Source organism: Poecilia mexicana, unplaced genomic scaffold (assembly GCF_051168715.1).
Source record: "Poecilia mexicana isolate PSO_F unplaced genomic scaffold, ASM5116871v1 scaffold_13, whole genome shotgun sequence".
NCBI classification, from domain to species: Eukaryota; Metazoa; Chordata; class Actinopteri; order Cyprinodontiformes; family Poeciliidae; genus Poecilia; species Poecilia mexicana.
In genome coordinates this window covers 17,174,406-17,193,232 of record NW_028263382.1, presented here as the reverse complement: position 1 = coordinate 17,193,232, position 18,827 = coordinate 17,174,406, and the positions used below count along the sequence as shown (strand labels likewise).

At 34.9% G+C, this 18,827-nt stretch overlaps 1 protein-coding gene across 1 annotated transcript; it reads left to right on the top strand.

The window, feature by feature from the left end:
* Window positions 1–561: 561 nt before the first annotated feature.
* On the top strand, window positions 562–18,363 carry LOC106932098 (polymeric immunoglobulin receptor). Its single transcript, XM_088011809.1, has 14 exons — window positions 562–636; window positions 3,248–3,559; window positions 5,136–5,456; window positions 12,189–12,500; window positions 14,000–14,329; window positions 15,036–15,128; window positions 15,824–15,880; window positions 17,099–17,146; window positions 17,292–17,324; window positions 17,463–17,636; window positions 17,719–17,766; window positions 17,843–17,902; window positions 18,030–18,059; window positions 18,149–18,363. The coding sequence occupies exons 1-14, from the start codon at window positions 567–569 to the stop codon at window positions 18,205–18,207; spliced, it is 1,947 nt and encodes a 648-aa protein (XP_087867935.1). The 5' UTR covers window positions 562–566; the 3' UTR covers window positions 18,208–18,363.
* The last annotated feature ends 464 nt before the right edge of the window (window positions 18,364–18,827 follow it).

Genomic DNA, 18,827 nt, shown 5'->3' with positions numbered 1-18,827 from the left:
TCATTTTTTAACATTTTAAGTCTACCCATGGAGAAACTAGGCTGAACTGTTTACAACTCTGAAGTGTGACATACCCCAAAACTGCTGCAATGCAAATACCAGAGGAAGCACCTGCAACTTCATAAAGCAATAACAACAAATTTGCAAAGAATGATAGAAATACATGATCTAAAACCAAACTTATATGATGATGAAAGTGAAAAGTCCACGATTATTTTGACTCCTTGTGACTTTTACATGCTCCAAAACTAGCATTTTTTCATATCACTCAAATTTATGCTTAAAATAAGCATAAATTTGGAATGCTGGCAACTTACACATTGATAGTTCATGGCTGATGTACTTTACTGATTAATTGAAAATCTTTTTCACTACTCTTGTGTAAAAGATTAACAAAGACAAATCCAATATGTATCATTATCATGACGTTCTCTTAAAAGCTTTAGACTACATGTGAAAGTCAGTGAAGGTATTTCCGTGAATTAAGCGTGAACCAACTGTGGTAGTCTTGTGGTTTGTATTTGAGAATATAAGCAGCCCTGCCGTGTTTCATATATCTCACATTCATGAAGATACTGAGAATGTATTCAGACAAGTGGATTATTCTCTTAACCCTGTGGATTACATCTGTTTCAAGTAAGTCATTTCTTAAGCTAAAATGTATTTGTTAAAATTGCCATATGTATGTTCAACATTTTAAAACATTTTGTTTTAAATATGCTCGTAAGCACAATATGACAAATGTTCCCAATGTTTTTGATGTTGTTATATTGAGCTCTGATTAATTACCAAACATTTCTTAAAATTAATATGTAAAAGTATTTGCAATAAATGTCAAATAATATATTTCTCTTATACTGTATTATATTGCATGGCTATCAGTCTTCTTAAAACATTAAACGTCAGCAGAGACATGACTGTGCTTTTGCTGGAGACATCACTGATAAGAAACTTCTTCCATTGAATCCTAACACCATCATTGTCATGAAGTGGTGTGGGTGAGGTGAGGGAGAACACAGGCAGGACCCAGGATGTTGATAAAAGATGAATTTTAAGAATGAAAATACCAGCTCACACAGTCCAAGTAACAGGCAGCACGGCAGAGCGGAAACATCAGCACTGGTAGCAACTGAATAAAGACTGAGACGAGAGCTGCAGCTGACACAGGACAAACTGTTCAGCTGTGACAACTGAGACAAACAACATGAAGTCTGATAAATGACCAGGACCCAACAAGACACAGAGACAACAGGTGGACTTAAATATATAGAGAATAATCACTGAAACAAGACACACCTGGGAAACAATTAAGGGGGAGAGACAGGAAGTCACAGAGACTCACAGGGAGCAGAACTACAGAAAAACACAGAAACCTAAAGAAACATACCAGCAAAAACCACAATCCCAACCATCATGCATGGGCCTTTTACCTGTTTATGTTTTGGATTCTCATGAATACCAAAAACGTGACATTCAAACCTGGAGACTTTGAATGTTTGTCACCGTGCAGTCTTAGTTCCACTTAAAATATTTACTGCTCACAGCCTCTTCACATACCTCTACCTTACAATTATTGAACTTTATAGTTTACATTCACAATGCATTACTGTGCCTTAGGTTGGGGTAACACTCTGTTTAAAAGAATATAAAATATAAATAATCTTCACTTAATTTAAAAATCATTAATTTCTAACCCAATTCAAAAACAGTGTTAAGGACAGACAGTGCAAATTAATGGGAACCTTCCTTATTTTCCTCCCATTTAGGTGGACAATTTATTAAGGATATCTGTAAACACATATTGTAATTTATTAAATCAGTGATTCTTGAGAATAGGGACAAAATGGGTTTTAATTTTTCCATATTTTTTTTAAATTATTTCTCAACCTTATGTATGCAAATATGACAAATAATGTTTAGAAAATATGAAGATGCTAAGGTACAGGCTCCCAGTTGCGAATTTTTAAAAAAAAATTACATTTTTAATCGACCTGACCCAAAACTTTGTCATCACCATCTGACAAAAATAAATCTAAAATGATTTTTAAAATACCCCATTAGTGATATTTTTACTCAATTTACAGACAAATGCTTCTCAAGAAATAAAATAAATATTATTTAAAACAAAAAACAAGAAAAAGTCCATCTGATGGAGTTGACAGTGCATGACGGAGTTGACACAGAACTGAAGGTGGTGACAAATTAGTGAGTAAAATGAAAAACTTGGTACATGTGAAGTAATGCAATTCATGTAAAATACATTAAAATGAATTAGTTGCACAATTAAGTGAGATTTGACAACAATTTCACTGAAAGAGTCAGAAAAACTCTGACGGAGTTGACATCTGACGGAGTTGACGAAATGCCAAACTACCTCAATTTATATGATGTTATTCTGAAGGAGGCCATATTGTAGCTCGTCAGGTCCATGAAATCTTTACATTATACCAAAATTAAGCTTTTATTTCGCAAAATTTCATCAAAGTTTTGTAAATTGTCAGTTATGGAGTTGACACATCATGGTTGTGACAAACAACTTAGGAATAAAACAGAAGAAAAAACTAAAGAATAACTTAAGCTAACCGGAGCTAACTAGCCCTCCTAGCAAAGGAAGAGAAAAGACAACGTCATGGGGTCCTCAGAAGTTCTGGTGCCCCCCAATAATGCCGGATTTTTTTACATTCTTTTCATTTCTGACGGTGTTGACAAAAACTAAGGACATATTTCAACGGAGTTGGAAAATATCTAAAAATTATTTTTAATTCAATTTATCGATACTTTTATAATTATTTATATGACTACTTATACTTAATTGTCATAATATATAATTTTAGTATTTCTTTAATTGTTTTAAACTATAAGAATGTGTTGAGTTCTGCTCCTGGACAAGGGCTTTTACAGGCATCATCCACCGACTACAATGTTTAAAATAAAAAAATATTCAGCAAAAAAGAAAAATATACATTGTTGTGCTCACATGACCCAGGTTAGTTTAGTTAGATATTTGAAAAAAATATATTTTGTGTATATTTTATTCAAATTTCATGCTTTATCCATAGGACCTGTTTTGTCCCTATTCTCAAGAATCACTGAAATATGAGTTTATTTGACAAACTGAAACTGACATTTGAGCAGGCTGCTCACATGGAGCAAGCGGTCTCTAGGATGTACACTTCTAAAATTCATGAGTTTATTATTATTTATTTCTTTGGGGTTTTTTTTTATGAAACTGTTGCAATTCATTCAGGTGAACGAGTCTGTAAGAAGCATAAAGTCAGCGCTCTACTTGGATCTTCTGTGGTCTTGCCCTGCAATTTTTCATCAGATGACTCCAGCTGGGTGGAATGGACTCAAGAAGATAGACAAAATGTGAACCTGGTTCGTCTCTCCTCAAAGGGACGCATTCTTTACCTGGACCCCAGATCTGGGCGAGTGAAAACGTTTCCCATCCAGGCTTCACAGAGGAAATACTCTATCATCATTGACGAGCTCCAGAAATCTGATATAGGTTCTTACTACTGCAAGCAGAGCAATGAATGCATTGAAGTGAAGTTGTCAGGTATGCTGTTTCTCTTGTACCTTAAATCTATTCTGGCATCAAATATTTTTCTTTTCTACATTAGTGAATCTTATTTGAGCAGTGGAAAAAATACTGAAGCTTATTTTTATTTACTACCGTCTATTCAAGTAAGCAGTTCTCAAAAATACCTTGCAGCAAAGTTTTTTATTAAACAAGATTCTCAACATTTAAGTTATTGTTTCAGTGAACTGATAATCTTTAATCTATTCTAACAAACAAAGGAAAATGACTATTTATCTCCAAATGCAGAGTAGCTTAGTAGTTTTTAAACAACTAAATCAATTTTTTTTACTCTGTCTTGAGAAAAGTGCTTCTGTGGGGGAGTGGGAGGAAAGACGACTGCCCAAACTACGATAACCTGATTATAAATACATGAAAACATGAAAACAGTTTTTTTCTGTTTTCATGTATTTATTTCTTGAGGCAGATGGAAGTAAGATGTGGGAGGAAAGACGACTGCCCAAACTACGATAACCTGATTGATTAGAATTACCTAATGCATTGTTAAAACCTAAAAGGACAGATGTGGGACACAATTTTTAAGCAGCAAATCTTCATGGATCAAGACAAAATTAACTAAAAATATTTGGTGGAATGACTATTGAAAAAGAAAATCTATATTGATCGTCACCACAGATATCTTTTCAATAGTAAAACAAAAAGATGTTTTTAATATCAGTAATCTAAAGACAAGTCAAGCTACACATCTGCCTCAAAAAGTAAATACATGAAAACAGAAAAAAAACTCTGTTTTTTGAACAGTAAGCTTAAAGTGTGTGAGAAAAATAAAAAAAAGATATGTGTTCTGATGGGTCCAGATAGAGATAGCACAGTTCTCACCTCTGTCATTTGGAAAACCACTTTCTGCACCCAAGCACTGCAGTTTTCTCTCATCTTACTTCCATTTCATATCTATGAAGAAACCATTACATACACTCTTGGTTAAAAAATTGTGTATTAACACATTTTCCTGAATTATGGAGCTGAATTTATGATTTATTATTAGAATATTAGAGTAGAACAATAAAAAACACAATACAGAAATTTGGGCTTAATGAAAGTATTTGTTTTAAAAGATACTTTTCATGTAAAAAAACAAGCCTCTTTAGTGAGACAAACATACACACACACACACACACACACACACACACCTACACACACACCTACACACACACACACACACATACACACACACACACATACATACATTTTTTTTTTTTTTAAATTTGACAAATTGAGACTGATATTTGAGCAGGCCTCCTGTTTCTAAGATGACAAGATATACTTCTTGAGCTCAGGTTGTAATTTGCTGGAGTCTTGTGCTGTGATGAAGAAAACTGCTACCCCACATGAATGCTCTGAGTGTCCTTTAAAGAAAAAAGATCTTGGTGAAAAAATAATTCAAACTACTGCCACTCACTTGCAGAAAAATTACATTTACCCAAAGTCTTGTTAAACCCACCAGTTATTAAGTCTACGTTTTTATTTACACATAGGTTTATTATTTATGGCATTTTTTTTAATCATACTGTCCTTCATTCTCATTCACATGAAGGAAGTTGTAAAACTCAAGAAATCAGATCTCCACTTGGCTCTTCTGTGGTCTTGCCCTGCAACTTTTCATCAAATGACTTCGACTGGGTCAACTGGACTCAGGCTAAGGAAGATGGACAAAATGTGGACCTGGTTCATCTCTCATCTAAGGGACGCATTCTTTACCTGGACCCCAGATCTGGGCGAGTGAAAACCTTTCCCATCCAGGCTTCAAAGAGAAAATACTCTATCACCATTGATGAGCTCCAGAAATCTGATATAGGTTCTTACTACTGCGAGCAGAGCAATGAATGCTTTGAAGTGAAGTTGTCCGAAGACAAAGGTGAAAAAGGTATGCTGCTTTCATCCTCTTCCTTTTGTTACTGTAAAACAAAGACCAAAAATAGAGTGAACATTGCTTTGAAAGAGAAACTAATAAATATTGAAACAATGGTTAAAATTGCTTAGAAAATAATTTTAGCTTCTATGCATTTTCAAGTTTGAAATAAAGTGTTTGTGTTCTTCTGCCAAAGAAATATTTAGAGTACATTTAAAATGTTGTGTAGGACACTGATTGAAAGTTCAGTGTCAGTAATTTAAAAATTATTATTTTTTCCTATATTACATCCTCATAATTAAGTATTTTTAAGTTCAGTCTTAACATTTTTATGACAAGACAAACTTTTCCAATATATGGCATCAGAATTGGATAATTGTAGCTTTTCACATCGAAAGTTAACCAACACAACAAATCTCCTAAATAATTATTAACATAGCTTAAAATAATCTAGAAGTTGTTTGAAAAGAATGGCAAGTTTTAGTTTAGTTTTAAAATATTTCTAGTTTTTATTTTCCTGTTTGGGTTAGTAGTCACAAAAAGAATTGTATGATGAGGACTTTTGTGAAAAATCTATGGTCTATTATTGTTTCTTCTGTGCTCCTACATTGTTACTTTTTATCAAATGACCTTAAGTGAGTGACATGGGCTCACCTGACTGAAGTGGACCTGGTTCATCTATCATTTTGGGCATGTACAATTCCTGGAGTCCAATGAAAGCCTTTCCAAACCAGGCCTCAGACTCCATCGTCATTAGTGATCTAAAATACTCTGATCTGGCAAAATGAAGAATATCAATTTTGAAGTGGAGTTATGTGAAGAAAGAAAGTGTTATTTTTGTCTTTCAGGTTTTTTTACCTATTCAAAACATTAGTCAGTTCAGATGTATGCAGCAATGCTTATACACCTTGAAAAAGCTAAAAACATGAAATAAGCCACTTTGTCCAATAAAATTTTTTTTTATTAAATATGCAGACGTTTCACTATTGAGATACTTCTTTATTTACTTGGCTGTTCTCCTGTTTCTGAGTGCTGTTGTCTACTTCATAAAACGTGAGTACCGGTCTGCCACTCTCAAAATTAAAAGTTTACAAGAATAACAAGTTAGGGTTTGCTGGTGTTTGATGTTATGGATTAGCCATTATATATACTTTTCTATTATTTTTCAGGGTCCTGTAACAACTTCACACAGGACAGGACTGCCGATCCATCAGCAGAGATGTAATGGGTAATTTGAGATCAAATGAGCCTCTTCTCTTGTCTCTTGTCTTCATGGCTGCAGTCCTCTTCTTATTGTTAGCTCCATCCTCTCCAATTATTCTAGCTTTCCAAACTAAGAAACCTTAACAGAATTAAGCTCTGACATGTGGTAAAAAAAAAAAAACCTATCATGAGGCAATGTAAAAATGTTTATGTTAATTTACAATGGATTCTTGAAAAATCCCACACATTACTGTTAACTAAACAAAATTATCCTGCCAGGAGTCTATCTTAAAAATGAAGGCTGCTGCTCTGGATTTGGTTGGAGTATTTTTGTTTGATGGCTCCTCGCTTCACCTCTAGGATTCATTTTTGATGTAATATTTTGTAGTGTGGTCTTACATCCACATGTTGCAACAGGTAAAGTGCATTTAATACAAATACAGAGTTTAAAGATTATGTTTATTTGCATCATCTGTCTTCTTGAAAATATGCATTATGTAAAAATGTAAAGAGATACATCTTTACATTTTCATTGCATCCAGAAATTGAATTAAAATGAAATGTATTTTCTTTAAGAACTGTCAGTGTTTGTTTTTCAACTTCAGTGACAACATCCATGGTGTTTCTGTAAGATTTGAGCTTAGAATAGGTAGAATGTTTACAAGAAAGAAAGTAGGAAGCCAAAGAAATTGCTAACAACTATGCAGGCCTACTATATACAAATAGTACAAACATGGGTATTTGGGTTACCTTGCGTAAAAACAAACAAGAGCAAGTTAACTGAATGTTTGGTACCATTTCATATGTACAGATCAGATACAAAAGGAGTTTGTCAGTAGTCTTTCAAACTTTCTGCATCAGAAATTGTTTAGGCATTTTTTTTACTTTATCAAGTTTACCTGTCAAGTTGTAAATGCACTAAATATGTTAAAGAAAAGGGGATACAGTGCTTCGCCACTAATTATCAACACCAGAATAACTAGAAATCCAGGTGAGATGATCACTTATCAATAACCTCTGAGCAGTATCATTGAAAACTGTAATGGTCTGAATGTTTTGTTTTGGAATTGGTTTCATGTTTCTGCATGTAATGCTGATACATTAGTGGTATTGTTGTCAGTCAGTTGCCATGTCACCAAGTCTGTTTGTAGCATAGCCAACACAGAGCAAGACAAAAAAAAAAAAAAAAGAATACTAGTGGTTTGGAGGTTTTTTAAATTTTTTTCAGTGTCATTTTCCCGATTGTTGTGGACTGCACTAAATTAATAATACCAATTTTATTAATTTGTTTCATTTTGTTAACAGAATTGTTATGCAGTGGCTGCATGGATGTGGACGGGAAGGAAAATAATAGTCTTTTTGCCCTCCATTATTGTGGGCGTGTGCAAAATTTCCAGGTGTAACTCAGACAGCAGGTTGACTCAAATAAAGAGATTATAAGCGTAGCTCCGACGGTACAAATTATTGTAAGAGGTTGTTTTCAGGTGAAGAGCAGGGGATGTTACTATCTGAGCTCTGAGGTCTTGGGGGAATCCAAACCATCTGAAGGCAGAAGCAGAGATACTAACGGTGAGTCACAAGTAGACAACATGCAGGAACTGATCTCAAGGACTCTCTTGATGACCACAACCAAATATATAATGGGGCTGGAGGATGCCTGACCTTATACAACCTCCTGAAGATGAGATGATTATTGTAGATGTATCTGCTAATCAGTCAGAAACCAACCAATAAGGAGAGCTGTTTCCTCAAGAATGAAAAAAAAAACAGGAAATAACACCCCAAGATCATAACATCATAGTTCTCAGCCTGTGGTTTATGTATACCAGTGCACTGCAATATTGCTCATTTGAAAGGTTGAAGCAAATTAACTTGCATGTAATGGACAATGGTGAACCAACACAGTGCTGGCAGCTGTCCTGCAAAGCTCCATCATCTATGAGGTTAGATGATGGAGCTTTGCATCATCTTTGAATGACATCCAACCAAACCCAACCATTTTTCAGTGTAGTTCACTTCAACATCCTGTAAGATTAGCTGATTAATGTCTTCAGTGACCAGAGTAATAACAGTGACTAAGTAAATAATGCATTTCTTAATAGATTCTCAGGTACAGTGTGATTAATTTGAGAAATATGTTGCAGGACAGTCAAATAAATAGTGTCGATGTGTGAGTTTGTTTGACTGTTTTTCCCTTTAAATAATTTTAAGTTGTTTTTGCAAGGCATATCGATTGGTCAAAAATGTCCCTGACTTTCCCAGTGAGAAGACCTTGGTTGTTTTTCCAACTTTCAGCTTGAGAATTATGGACATTTTAAAAAACCCTGGTGGGGACACATAGTATAATTCATTCTTTAAATCAGCCACAAAACAAAACAAAAAAGTTCCTCTAACTTTCTTTTGGTTTATGACATAACAGAACAAAACAAAAAAAATCTACGTGTCGTTTTAAAAGTCTTCAAAGACTTCATTACTTGGAAACTCTCACTACTAAAACAAATTGAGGAACAATATGCTGAATTATATGAAACTAAAATAATTATTTGACAGTTTTGTGCACATATTTTAAAACAACATTTCTCTGAGGAATTTTGCCCACTCAAATTGAGCAATGGCTGTGAGGTGTCTGCACATACCCAGGGCTCTCAATGCATCAGAGGAAACTTCTGGTTTGTTTTGACACAAATAACCACAACTCTGCCAAGGTGAGACAAGAGGACGCAGCAGTGGAAAAAGAGATGTCATATTTAACTTTTAGACTTTTCAGGAATGTGTGTTTAAAATGTTTTTTTTGTTGTTTTTTTTATCTGACTACCCAAGTGTTGCATAGGAGCAATTGTTGTTCATATAAACTGACAGTGAGGCATAAAAGGACAGGAAAGGTGGCTAAAAATCGCACCTCTCTCTCTTATTTGGAGGTCCCTCGCTCAGTAAATGTCAGCAAGTTTCAACAGGATGTGGAGGGAGCTTTTGTCACGTTATGTCCTTTCTGCACTACCTCCTTGGTTTAAACAGTAAACCGTATAAAGTTTAAAGCTGAACGTGATCACCATCAAGTTTGAAAAAGTTAAAGTTGTGGTGTTCTGTTGACTGCTGTACAAAGTGAAACCCTGCAGAAGTATGTAGGTGACTAAAGTGATGCAGCCGAGCCGTAGTGGTCTTGTGGTTTTGTCCCATGATGCACGGAGAAATTAAAGCAGCCTCGTCTTGCTGCTGCTAAACATTGTGTGACTGGTGACAATGAAAGCAGACAAGTGGATTCCCTTTTTTGCCCTCTGGGTTCTAAGTGTCTCTTCAAATGGTAAGTCTTATTTTAAAATTAAACTGTGAACAATGTTGAGCAGTGTTAAAATAGATGATCTATTTATAGTAATCACACTTTTATTGACTTTCAAGTTTTCCCTGAAATAACTCACATATCCGCAGACAGCACTATGTCCAGTACTATGTTTGAATAGCTAACCTGAGTTCTTGCTTGGTTGAGAATTATATACTCTTGGATTTATCTGAGCTAACGAATTGGTACTTTCAATTGAAAGACCTTTTGCATCACATTGAAATCACCAGTGTTACAGGAAATTGTTCAATTTAACACTAGATGAGTGTGGGGGTTTCCACTGTTCGGTGATAATGCCTAAAAAAGTTTTCAACACTTCATCATTTAGGTTTTAGTGTCAGAGAATTGATAATCTCTGAGTTATTTTAACAAGAAAGAAGAAAATTAGTATTTATTGCCAAATGCAGAGAGTCGCTTAGTGCTCTTTAAATAATCAAATCAAAATTTTTCACTCAAACATTAAAAAGAGTTTCTGACGGAGAGTGGGGGGTACGAAGGCTGTCAAAATTACTCTGACCTGACTGATTAAAAACTGCCTAAAAGGATGGGTGTGCATACCACCATTTTTAAGGAGGAAATGGTTTTGGAAATAGAAAATAGAGGTGGTGAACAAAAAAGGAACTAAAAATATCTGGCTATAAAAGGACATCTACATTGATTGTTATCAAAGTACGGTTTTGAATAGCAAAAGGAAAAGTGTTTTTAATAAAGACAAGTCAAGTGAAACAGCTACTTTAAGAAATAAAGAAAAAATCAGTTTGAACAATAAAGATTTAAAGAGTGGAAGAAAGAAAAAAAGAGTGTGTCCTGATGGGTCCAGATAGCACCAGGACAGTTTTCACCTCTGTCGGTCGGAAACCACATTCTGCACCCACGCACTGCAGTTTTCTCTCATTCTATTTCCATTTCATGAAGAAGTCATTTCATACACTTAAAGAAACTGCTTAAAGAATATTCCATAATGGAGCTACAATCACATTAAAATACAAGAGATTATTCCTGCTAACACCCATCACTAACTACAATAACTCGTTGAAGAATATTTATTAATCTGAGTTATAACAATATTTACTTTGCCCCTGGGATCAATAGAGTATTTTTGAATTTGAATCAGAATCTCACATGTTGGTTAACTGTATATGTAAAATATAATGTTTTAAAAAGTGTTTACTTACGAATTTGGAGATGTAGTTTGGCATATCAGGCTCAACAGATATAAGTGGTATAAAAGTACAGTCAACACAATTCAAACACTTAACATTTTCTTTTCCTTGTTTTTGAAAAACAGCTTATAAACAATCCCCATCCCAAGTTCTGACCCAATCAGAAATCGGACATAAAAAAAAAAGAAAAAAAAAAAAGAAAACTTTGCCAGGATGGTTACGCTGACATGTGGTCAGTATGAAACAGCGTGTAACAGACTTTGAAAAAGTCAAATAAAAAATAAAAAAAAAACACCAAAAGTGGCAAGTGGCAAAGTGGAAAAACCAGTAAACATCTGTTCAGATTTACTTTTTTCCGGGGTGATGCAGCCAGTGCGGTTCAGATTCTGATTGGTTTTCAGTGTTCAAGCCCGTGGTGTCATGGTCTCCTCTGGGTTGATGTAGCAGATAAAGTCTCAGTCACATGTGTCAAACTCACGGCCCGGCGGCCGGCCTGCCGTAGCTTTTTATGTGGCCCTCAAGGCTCTAGTGGGCCACATGAAAAGAACTTTCAAATGAACAGTTGTGTGCTTATTTTTATTTTCTAATCAGTCAAATCCAGTCAGTTTTTATTTGTAAACTATCAAATTACATCAATGTAAAAATATGTTCAACATTATTTAATTATAATAAGTACTCAGACGGCTATTGATTAATGTTTGAACATTTGGGTTTTATCAGTAGATTCTGGCACAACTGTTCCTTTATTACTTTACTGTTCCTCATTTATGATCTTGATATGACCCAAAATAAAATGAGTTTGACACCCCTGACATAGGTTACATACAGTCATGGTCAGTAAATTAAAATTGTATAGAAAAGTTAATTTATTCCGGTAACTACATTCACCAAATGAAACATTATATAGATTAATAATGCTCAATTAACCAAACTTGTTAAACATATAAATCATTAAATATATATTTTGATCTATACATTAGTTTATTATTTATCTCCTTAGATCTGTTTTTCATGAAACTGTTGCAATTCATTCAGGTGAAGGAGTCTGTAAGAAGCATAAAGTCAGCGGCCTACTTGGATCTTCTGTGGTCTTGCCCTGCAATTTTTCATCAGATGACTCCAGCTGGGTGGAATGGACTCAAGAAGACAGACAAAATGTGAACCTGGTTCGTCTCTCCTCAAAGGGACACATTCTTTACCTGGACCCCAGATCTGGGCGAGTGAAAACCTTTCCCATCCAGGCTTCAGAGAGGAAATACTCTATCATCATTGATGAGCTCCAGAAATCTGATATAGGTTCTTACTACTGCAAGCAGAGCAATGAATGCATTGAAGTGAAGTTGACAGGTATGCTGTTTCTCTTGTACCTTAAATCTATTCTGGCATCAAATATGTTTCTTTTCTACATTAGTGAATCTTTTATTTGAGCAGTGGAAAAGTACTGAAGTTTATTTTTATTTACTACCGTCTATTCAAGTAAGCAGTTCTCGAAAATACCTTGCAGTAAAGTTTTTTATTAAACAAGATTCTCAACATTTAAGTTATTGTTTGAGTGAACTGATAATCTTTAATCTATTCTAACAAACAAAGGAAAATGACTATTTATCTCCAAATGCAGAGAGTTGCTTATTTGAATTAAAAAAAATAAATAATAATAATCAAAATGTTTACTTAGTCCTGAGAGAAGGGCTTCTGTGGGGGAGTAGGAGGAAAGACGACTGCCCAAACTACGATAACCTGATTATAAATACATGAAAACATGAAAACAGTTTTTTTCTGTTTTCATGTATTTATTTCTTGAGGCAGATGGAAGTAAGATGTGGGAGGAAAGACGACTGCCCAAACTAAGATAACCTGGTTGATTAGAATTACCTAATGCATTGATAAAACCTAAAAGGACAGATGTGGGACACAATTTTTAAGCAGCAAATCTTCATGGATCAACAAAAAAGTAACTAAAAATATTTGGTGGAATGACTATTGAAAAAAAAATCTACACTGATCGTCACCACAGGAATGTTTTTCATAGTAAAACAAAAAGATGTTTTTAATATCAGTAATCTAAAGAAAAGTCAAACTACACATCTGTCTCAAGAAGTAAATACATGAAAACAGAAAAAAAACTAAGTTTGAACAGTAAAGATTAAGCTTAAAGTGTGTGAGAAAAATAAAAAAAAGATATGTGTTCTGATGGGTCCAGATAGAGATAGCACAGTTCTCACCTCTGTCATTTGGAAAACCGCTTTCTGCACCCAAGCACTGCATTTTTGTCTCATCTTACTTCCATTTCATATCTATGAAGAAACCATTACATACACTTTTGGTTAAAAAATTATGCATTAACACATTTTCCTGAATTATGAAATTTGATTTATGATTTATTATTAGAATATCAAAGCAGAACAATAAAAGAAACAATACAGAAATTTGGGCTTAATGAAAATGTTTATTTTCAAAGATACTTTTCATGTAAAAAAAAAACAAAAAAAACAAGCCTCTTTATTGAGAAATATATGACAAATTGAGACTAATATTTGAGCAGGCCTCCTGTTTCTAAGATGACAAGATATACTTCTTGAGCTCAGGTTGTAATTTACTGGAATCTTGTGATGTGATGAAGAAAACTGCTACCCCACATGAATGCTCTGAGTGTCCTTTAAAGAAAAAAGATCTTGGTGAAAAAATAATTCAAACTACTGCCACTCACTTGCAGACAAAATTACATTTACCCAGAGTCTTGTTAAACACATCAGTTATTAAGTCTACGTTGGGATTTACTTATAAGTTTATTATATATTTCTTTGCATTTTTTTATGAAACTGTCCTTCATTCTCATTCACATGAAGGAAGTTGTAAAACTCAAGAAATCAGATCTCCACTTGGCTCTTCTGTGGTCTTGCCCTGCAACTTTTCATCAAATGACTTCGACTGGGTCAACTGGACTCAGGCTAAGGAAGATGGACAAAATGTGGACCTGGTTCGTCTCTCATCTAAGGGACGCATTCAATACCTGGATCCCAGATCTGGGCGAGTGAAAACCTTTCCCATCCAGGCTTCAAAGAGGAATTACTCTATCACCATTGATGAGCTCCAGAACTCTGATATGGGTTCTTACTACTGCGAGCAGAGCAATGAATGCTTTGAAGTGAAGTTGTCCAAAGAAAAAGGTGAAAAAGGTATGCTGTTTCATTTCAGCCTTGACTTTTATTTGATATAAACACATTTACACAATTTTAATTTAATAGGTTTTTAATAGGTTTCACAACTGTAATGACATCAAACCAATATCTAAGAACTGGAGGTTTAAGAATCAAAAATATTCTGGCCTTTTCATTTCTAAATTTCCTTTTAAAATTGTTTAATTGAGCAGGGGAAAGGTATTTTAGGCTTATGTTTATTAATGTATTTATCTTTCTGTCTATTGACATGAGCAATTCTTTGAAGTCCCTGCAATACTTGGCTCTTTTTTGTTCATCTCCTTTCACATGATTGCCATTATATCGGCCGTCTCACATAAGAGAAGGAAAAATGGTCCATCTTTCCACGCACGGACGTGTTCATTTTCTAAAACCCAAATCTGACCTAGTCAAAGCCTTTTCTAACCAGGTCTTTGAGAAAAGCTATTCTATTATCATCGTTTTGCTGGAAACCTTAGATCTGGAGTTGTACTGCAGGGGACTAATTGTTTTCGAGTGGAGTTGCTTGTAAGAAAAATATAGCCCTCCAGTTTCTTAGTTTTGTCAATACAGCCTCTGCAGAGACTCACATTATCTTCCTTTCTATGGTTGCAGACCTCAAAGGCTAAGCACAAAACAGAGGCCAACTGAATGAGCTATTGTTTCCTGTGAACCCATCTTTATAAAACCACGTCTTGTTGTGCAGGTAACCTGTATCTTCTGATCTTCATCTGTGCTGGTGCAGCTGCCTTGATCCTCCTCAGCCTTTTCGGCTACTTTTGCTATTTGAAATGCATTTGTGAGTATTCCCCTCCTTGTTACTCTATGAATGTGATAGTTTATCACAATAATAAAACTTCAAACTTGATTGTGGTACAAGAAATTTTCTCTATACCATTTTCAGTAACATTTCTGAAGGCACAAGGTTTGTTCTTGTAGAAAGAAAAAATATTAACAACATGACAATGTTTGTTCCCTAAGTGTAAGACTTGCTGCAGCTTGAGAGAATTTTAGTGGTTACAGCTGAAAGAAGTGTGACTATTTGGGCAAATGTGAATGGGTCAGTTTGTATTAATGTTGAAGTCAGTGGCGCAAAAAGTGGGCATGCAGCGCATGCAACGCATAGGGATGCTGCACAAGAGTTGTAGTAGTCCAAACCCCGTATGGAGGGGGCAGCGCGTTGATGATGTATTCTCATAGACTTCAGCACGTCCTTACGCTCCTTCACCTCGCGCACATAGCGAGGTAAATGTAGCGAGTTTTACCTTTCATGTCTCGTCGTCTCGAGGGGGGAAGAGGGGTGGCGCCGATTTATGTTTTTGCATCCACCTGACTAATATGTAGTTGCGCCCCTGGTTGAAGTACATATAGTTATTGAATAAATTATTTTGACAACCCAAATAACTAACGTTACTGTAAATTCATTTTTTAGAATAGGAAACAAATGTTGGATATTTAGCACATCTCTTTACATTACTTTTTTTTCTTTTTCAGGCCTTTCCAACAAAAGTAGGCCTGAAGATGTGATCGTTACAGTCAGTGGAACTGCAGGTATGTATGTGGTAAGATCACAAAAAGTTTAATCCCAAAAGAAATTTGAAGGTTCTGCTTGGTGTTTTGAAGTTTTAAAACACATGAAGTTAAAAATCAAAATCATTCAGATTTTCTTCAATATTAATTTTATGGACTTTTTGTTTTGAATTAATATATGACTACAATAGCAAGAAATATTAAACCAATTAGTAAAGCAAATAAATATTAAGGACGTACAATTCACATAAATCACAAGTATTTTCATCCATCAAGGAAGTCTGCTGGCATAGGGCGGTCCGAATTTCATGCTGAACTGGACAAAAAATTAAAGCTGAAATGTTTTCCACACCATAAGAAATAGAACACAGTTAATGTAAAATAATACATTAACTTTCTGTTTATACATCAAAGACAAGGTACTACGGTCATTCACAGTCTATTTTTACAAAAGAAAAAAATAATTATTTCATTAAAAAAAAACAACTAAATAGTAATAATTATTATTTTGTGAGCTAGACGTACTTTACACTTGACAATTTGTTCCTCCCATTTCACGAGTTTGTTGCACAGGATAATTTTCTTCTGCAAGCTAGAGAAGGCAAAATGGTAAACAGTTTTCTAATCGGAGCCGCAAAGTTCATAACTCCTACTAAAGGATGTAATAGAAAAACTTTGTATTTCTTCAATAAAATGGAATCAATTGAGAACATATTTTTCACATCAGGCAAAAAGTAATGTTCATAGCATAAGAATGTTGTAATTTGTTTGGAGTGACAAATTGCAGAAGCTCTGTGATGTATCTTATCTTGTACATTTTTCAGTTATCAGTTGTGGGAGTCATGATATTTGTGTACACATTTCAAGCATCGATAGATATATCCAAAGCTGCTCATTCATAGTATAGCTAATTTGAAAAAAGATTGTAAAATGTTGCTGTTTTCTCTTAGACAAAAATATTATTTTATCAGTCTAAATAAGAAGCCACAAATAGGCAATAAGGAGCTTATTGATTATCTTAAGCTTTCTTGTAATTACAGTGGATGATGATCTTACCAGATTTATAACACCCAAATAGTTGAGAATATAAATAGAAAAAATAAATAAAATTTATTTTTTTTAATTGGAATGAAAGGAGAGGGACAGAATGGGTATCTTTTCCCAGTTTCTGACGTTTTAAAATATTATGTTTATCTTCTAATAATATAAATTCCTCTGTGATATGATATGTTACTGCAGGTCCCAGTGCTCCACCACAGGAAGGCAGCGTAAACGGACTTCCAGCAGGTAACACTGAACACAAACACATAGTGACATTACATTATCTATCTAGTCATTTGAACAGCATCTAAATAGAAATGGCAGTGTAAGTATGTTGTGAAAATACTGAGAAAGCACAAGCCTCACTACATCTGTGTGCTTCCCTTACCAGGAGTCAATAATCTTGACAATAATCTTGTTTATGGTGAGTTCACACGTATTTCCTTCTTTCTTTATTCAGTTTCTGTTTTATATATTTAGCCATATTGCTGAGAAAGCCTCTGCACCTACAACCTGAACAACTAGGTGACAATGTTTTCCTTTTGTTTATCATAAACAACAGAAAATGATGACCAGTACTTAAACCCATCCAGAAATTCAAGTGACCAACCAGGAGCTGCGCAGCACCAGGTTGGGAATCAGCCTGGTCAGAGTGGGATTGGAATTTATCCAAATCTGGAAGAGTTCAGGTTTCAAAGAGAGGAAAGTCAGAGGACAAAGCAGAGATTTCATTTAGGTGCTTTATTATTGTCACTTTTTATAGCATTGATGACCTCTGAATTAATCTGCGATGGAGTAAATGTCTCCTCTCTCTTCAGAGCTCTTCAGCAGGTTACGACAAGCCAGTATAAATCGCCATTTTTATGGTAATGCTAAAATGTGTAATCATATTTTCTCCTTTTGCTTCTGTTGGGTGAGTTACTTATCTGTTTTCCTTCACAGCGAACCAGGGAGAGATCCGTAAGCAGCAAGCCATGGCAGCACAAGCAGAGAATAACAGAGGTACCCAGGGTTTCTAATAACATCTTATTTGATCATCTATATAATTACAATTCCGTATTGTGTGAAAACACAATGCGGAACATGTTAGCTCATCTGTTTGTTTTTTTGTATTTGTCTGGTTGCACAGCAGGGATGGGCAGGAGGAAACCCAAAGACTGTGAGTGCTGACTTCGTCTGTGGATCATGTTAGCGATGAAATGATTGCGTGCATTGATCTGCTCTCCCACTTTTTCCACCCCTCCTCAGCGTGTGAATACAAAAACCCCATTTACAACAGGAGCACAGACCAACTCAACCGACTGTAGACGATTCAGGAGTCTGCTTGTTTTTTTTGTTTTGTTTACACTGATGGATATTTACTAATGATGTTGTTTGTAAGTCTATCTGCAATGTATTTTTCTGTATCTTCTATCTTTAAAGCTTTTTCATAATAAAACAAATACATAAATCATAAATAAAAACTTTCTCTAAACTATCTTTTATCTCGTGAAAGAATGGAGATGTAAAATAACACCTGGCTTTCAGATTAATGGAGTTTAGACAGTGGCTGAAAAAAATCGAGGTTTATTTTTTGTTCATCTAATTGGAACAATTAGGGTTATGTGAAAGGGTAAGAATGAAAAATCACAACCTGTCTAACATGAATATTTTGGTGAGAATGTAAATGAGTCTTTACAGTAAGTCACAACAAAGACTGTCCTCGTGTTTAAATATTTGAAGCTTGTCAGCTTCTGTGTCAGATATACAGTTCTTCCTGAAAGACCGGTAAGTGAAGTAGTTCAACCGTAGCTTTGTACTATTTGTAGCTACACCACAAGGTGCAGCGTCCTCTTGCTCCTGGCTGTTTTTAAAGAGGTAAGAGAGGAATCTGAAGCAGCGGACCTCTGATAATCGTGGCTAGGCAATCCAAAACAAGTAGAACACA

Coding starts and splice junctions, on each gene's coding strand:
- LOC106932098 (XM_088011809.1), top strand. CDS start 567: ATGAAGATACTGAGAATGTATTCAGACAAGTGGATTATTCTCTTAACC. Junction 5,457..12,188: donor GAAGTTGTCCGAAGACAAAG/GTGAAAAAGGTA, acceptor CAATTCATTCAG/GTGAAGGAGTCTGTAAGAAG. Junction 17,325..17,462: donor TGACAATAATCTTGTTTATG/GTGAGTTCACAC, acceptor CATAAACAACAG/AAAATGATGACCAGTACTTA.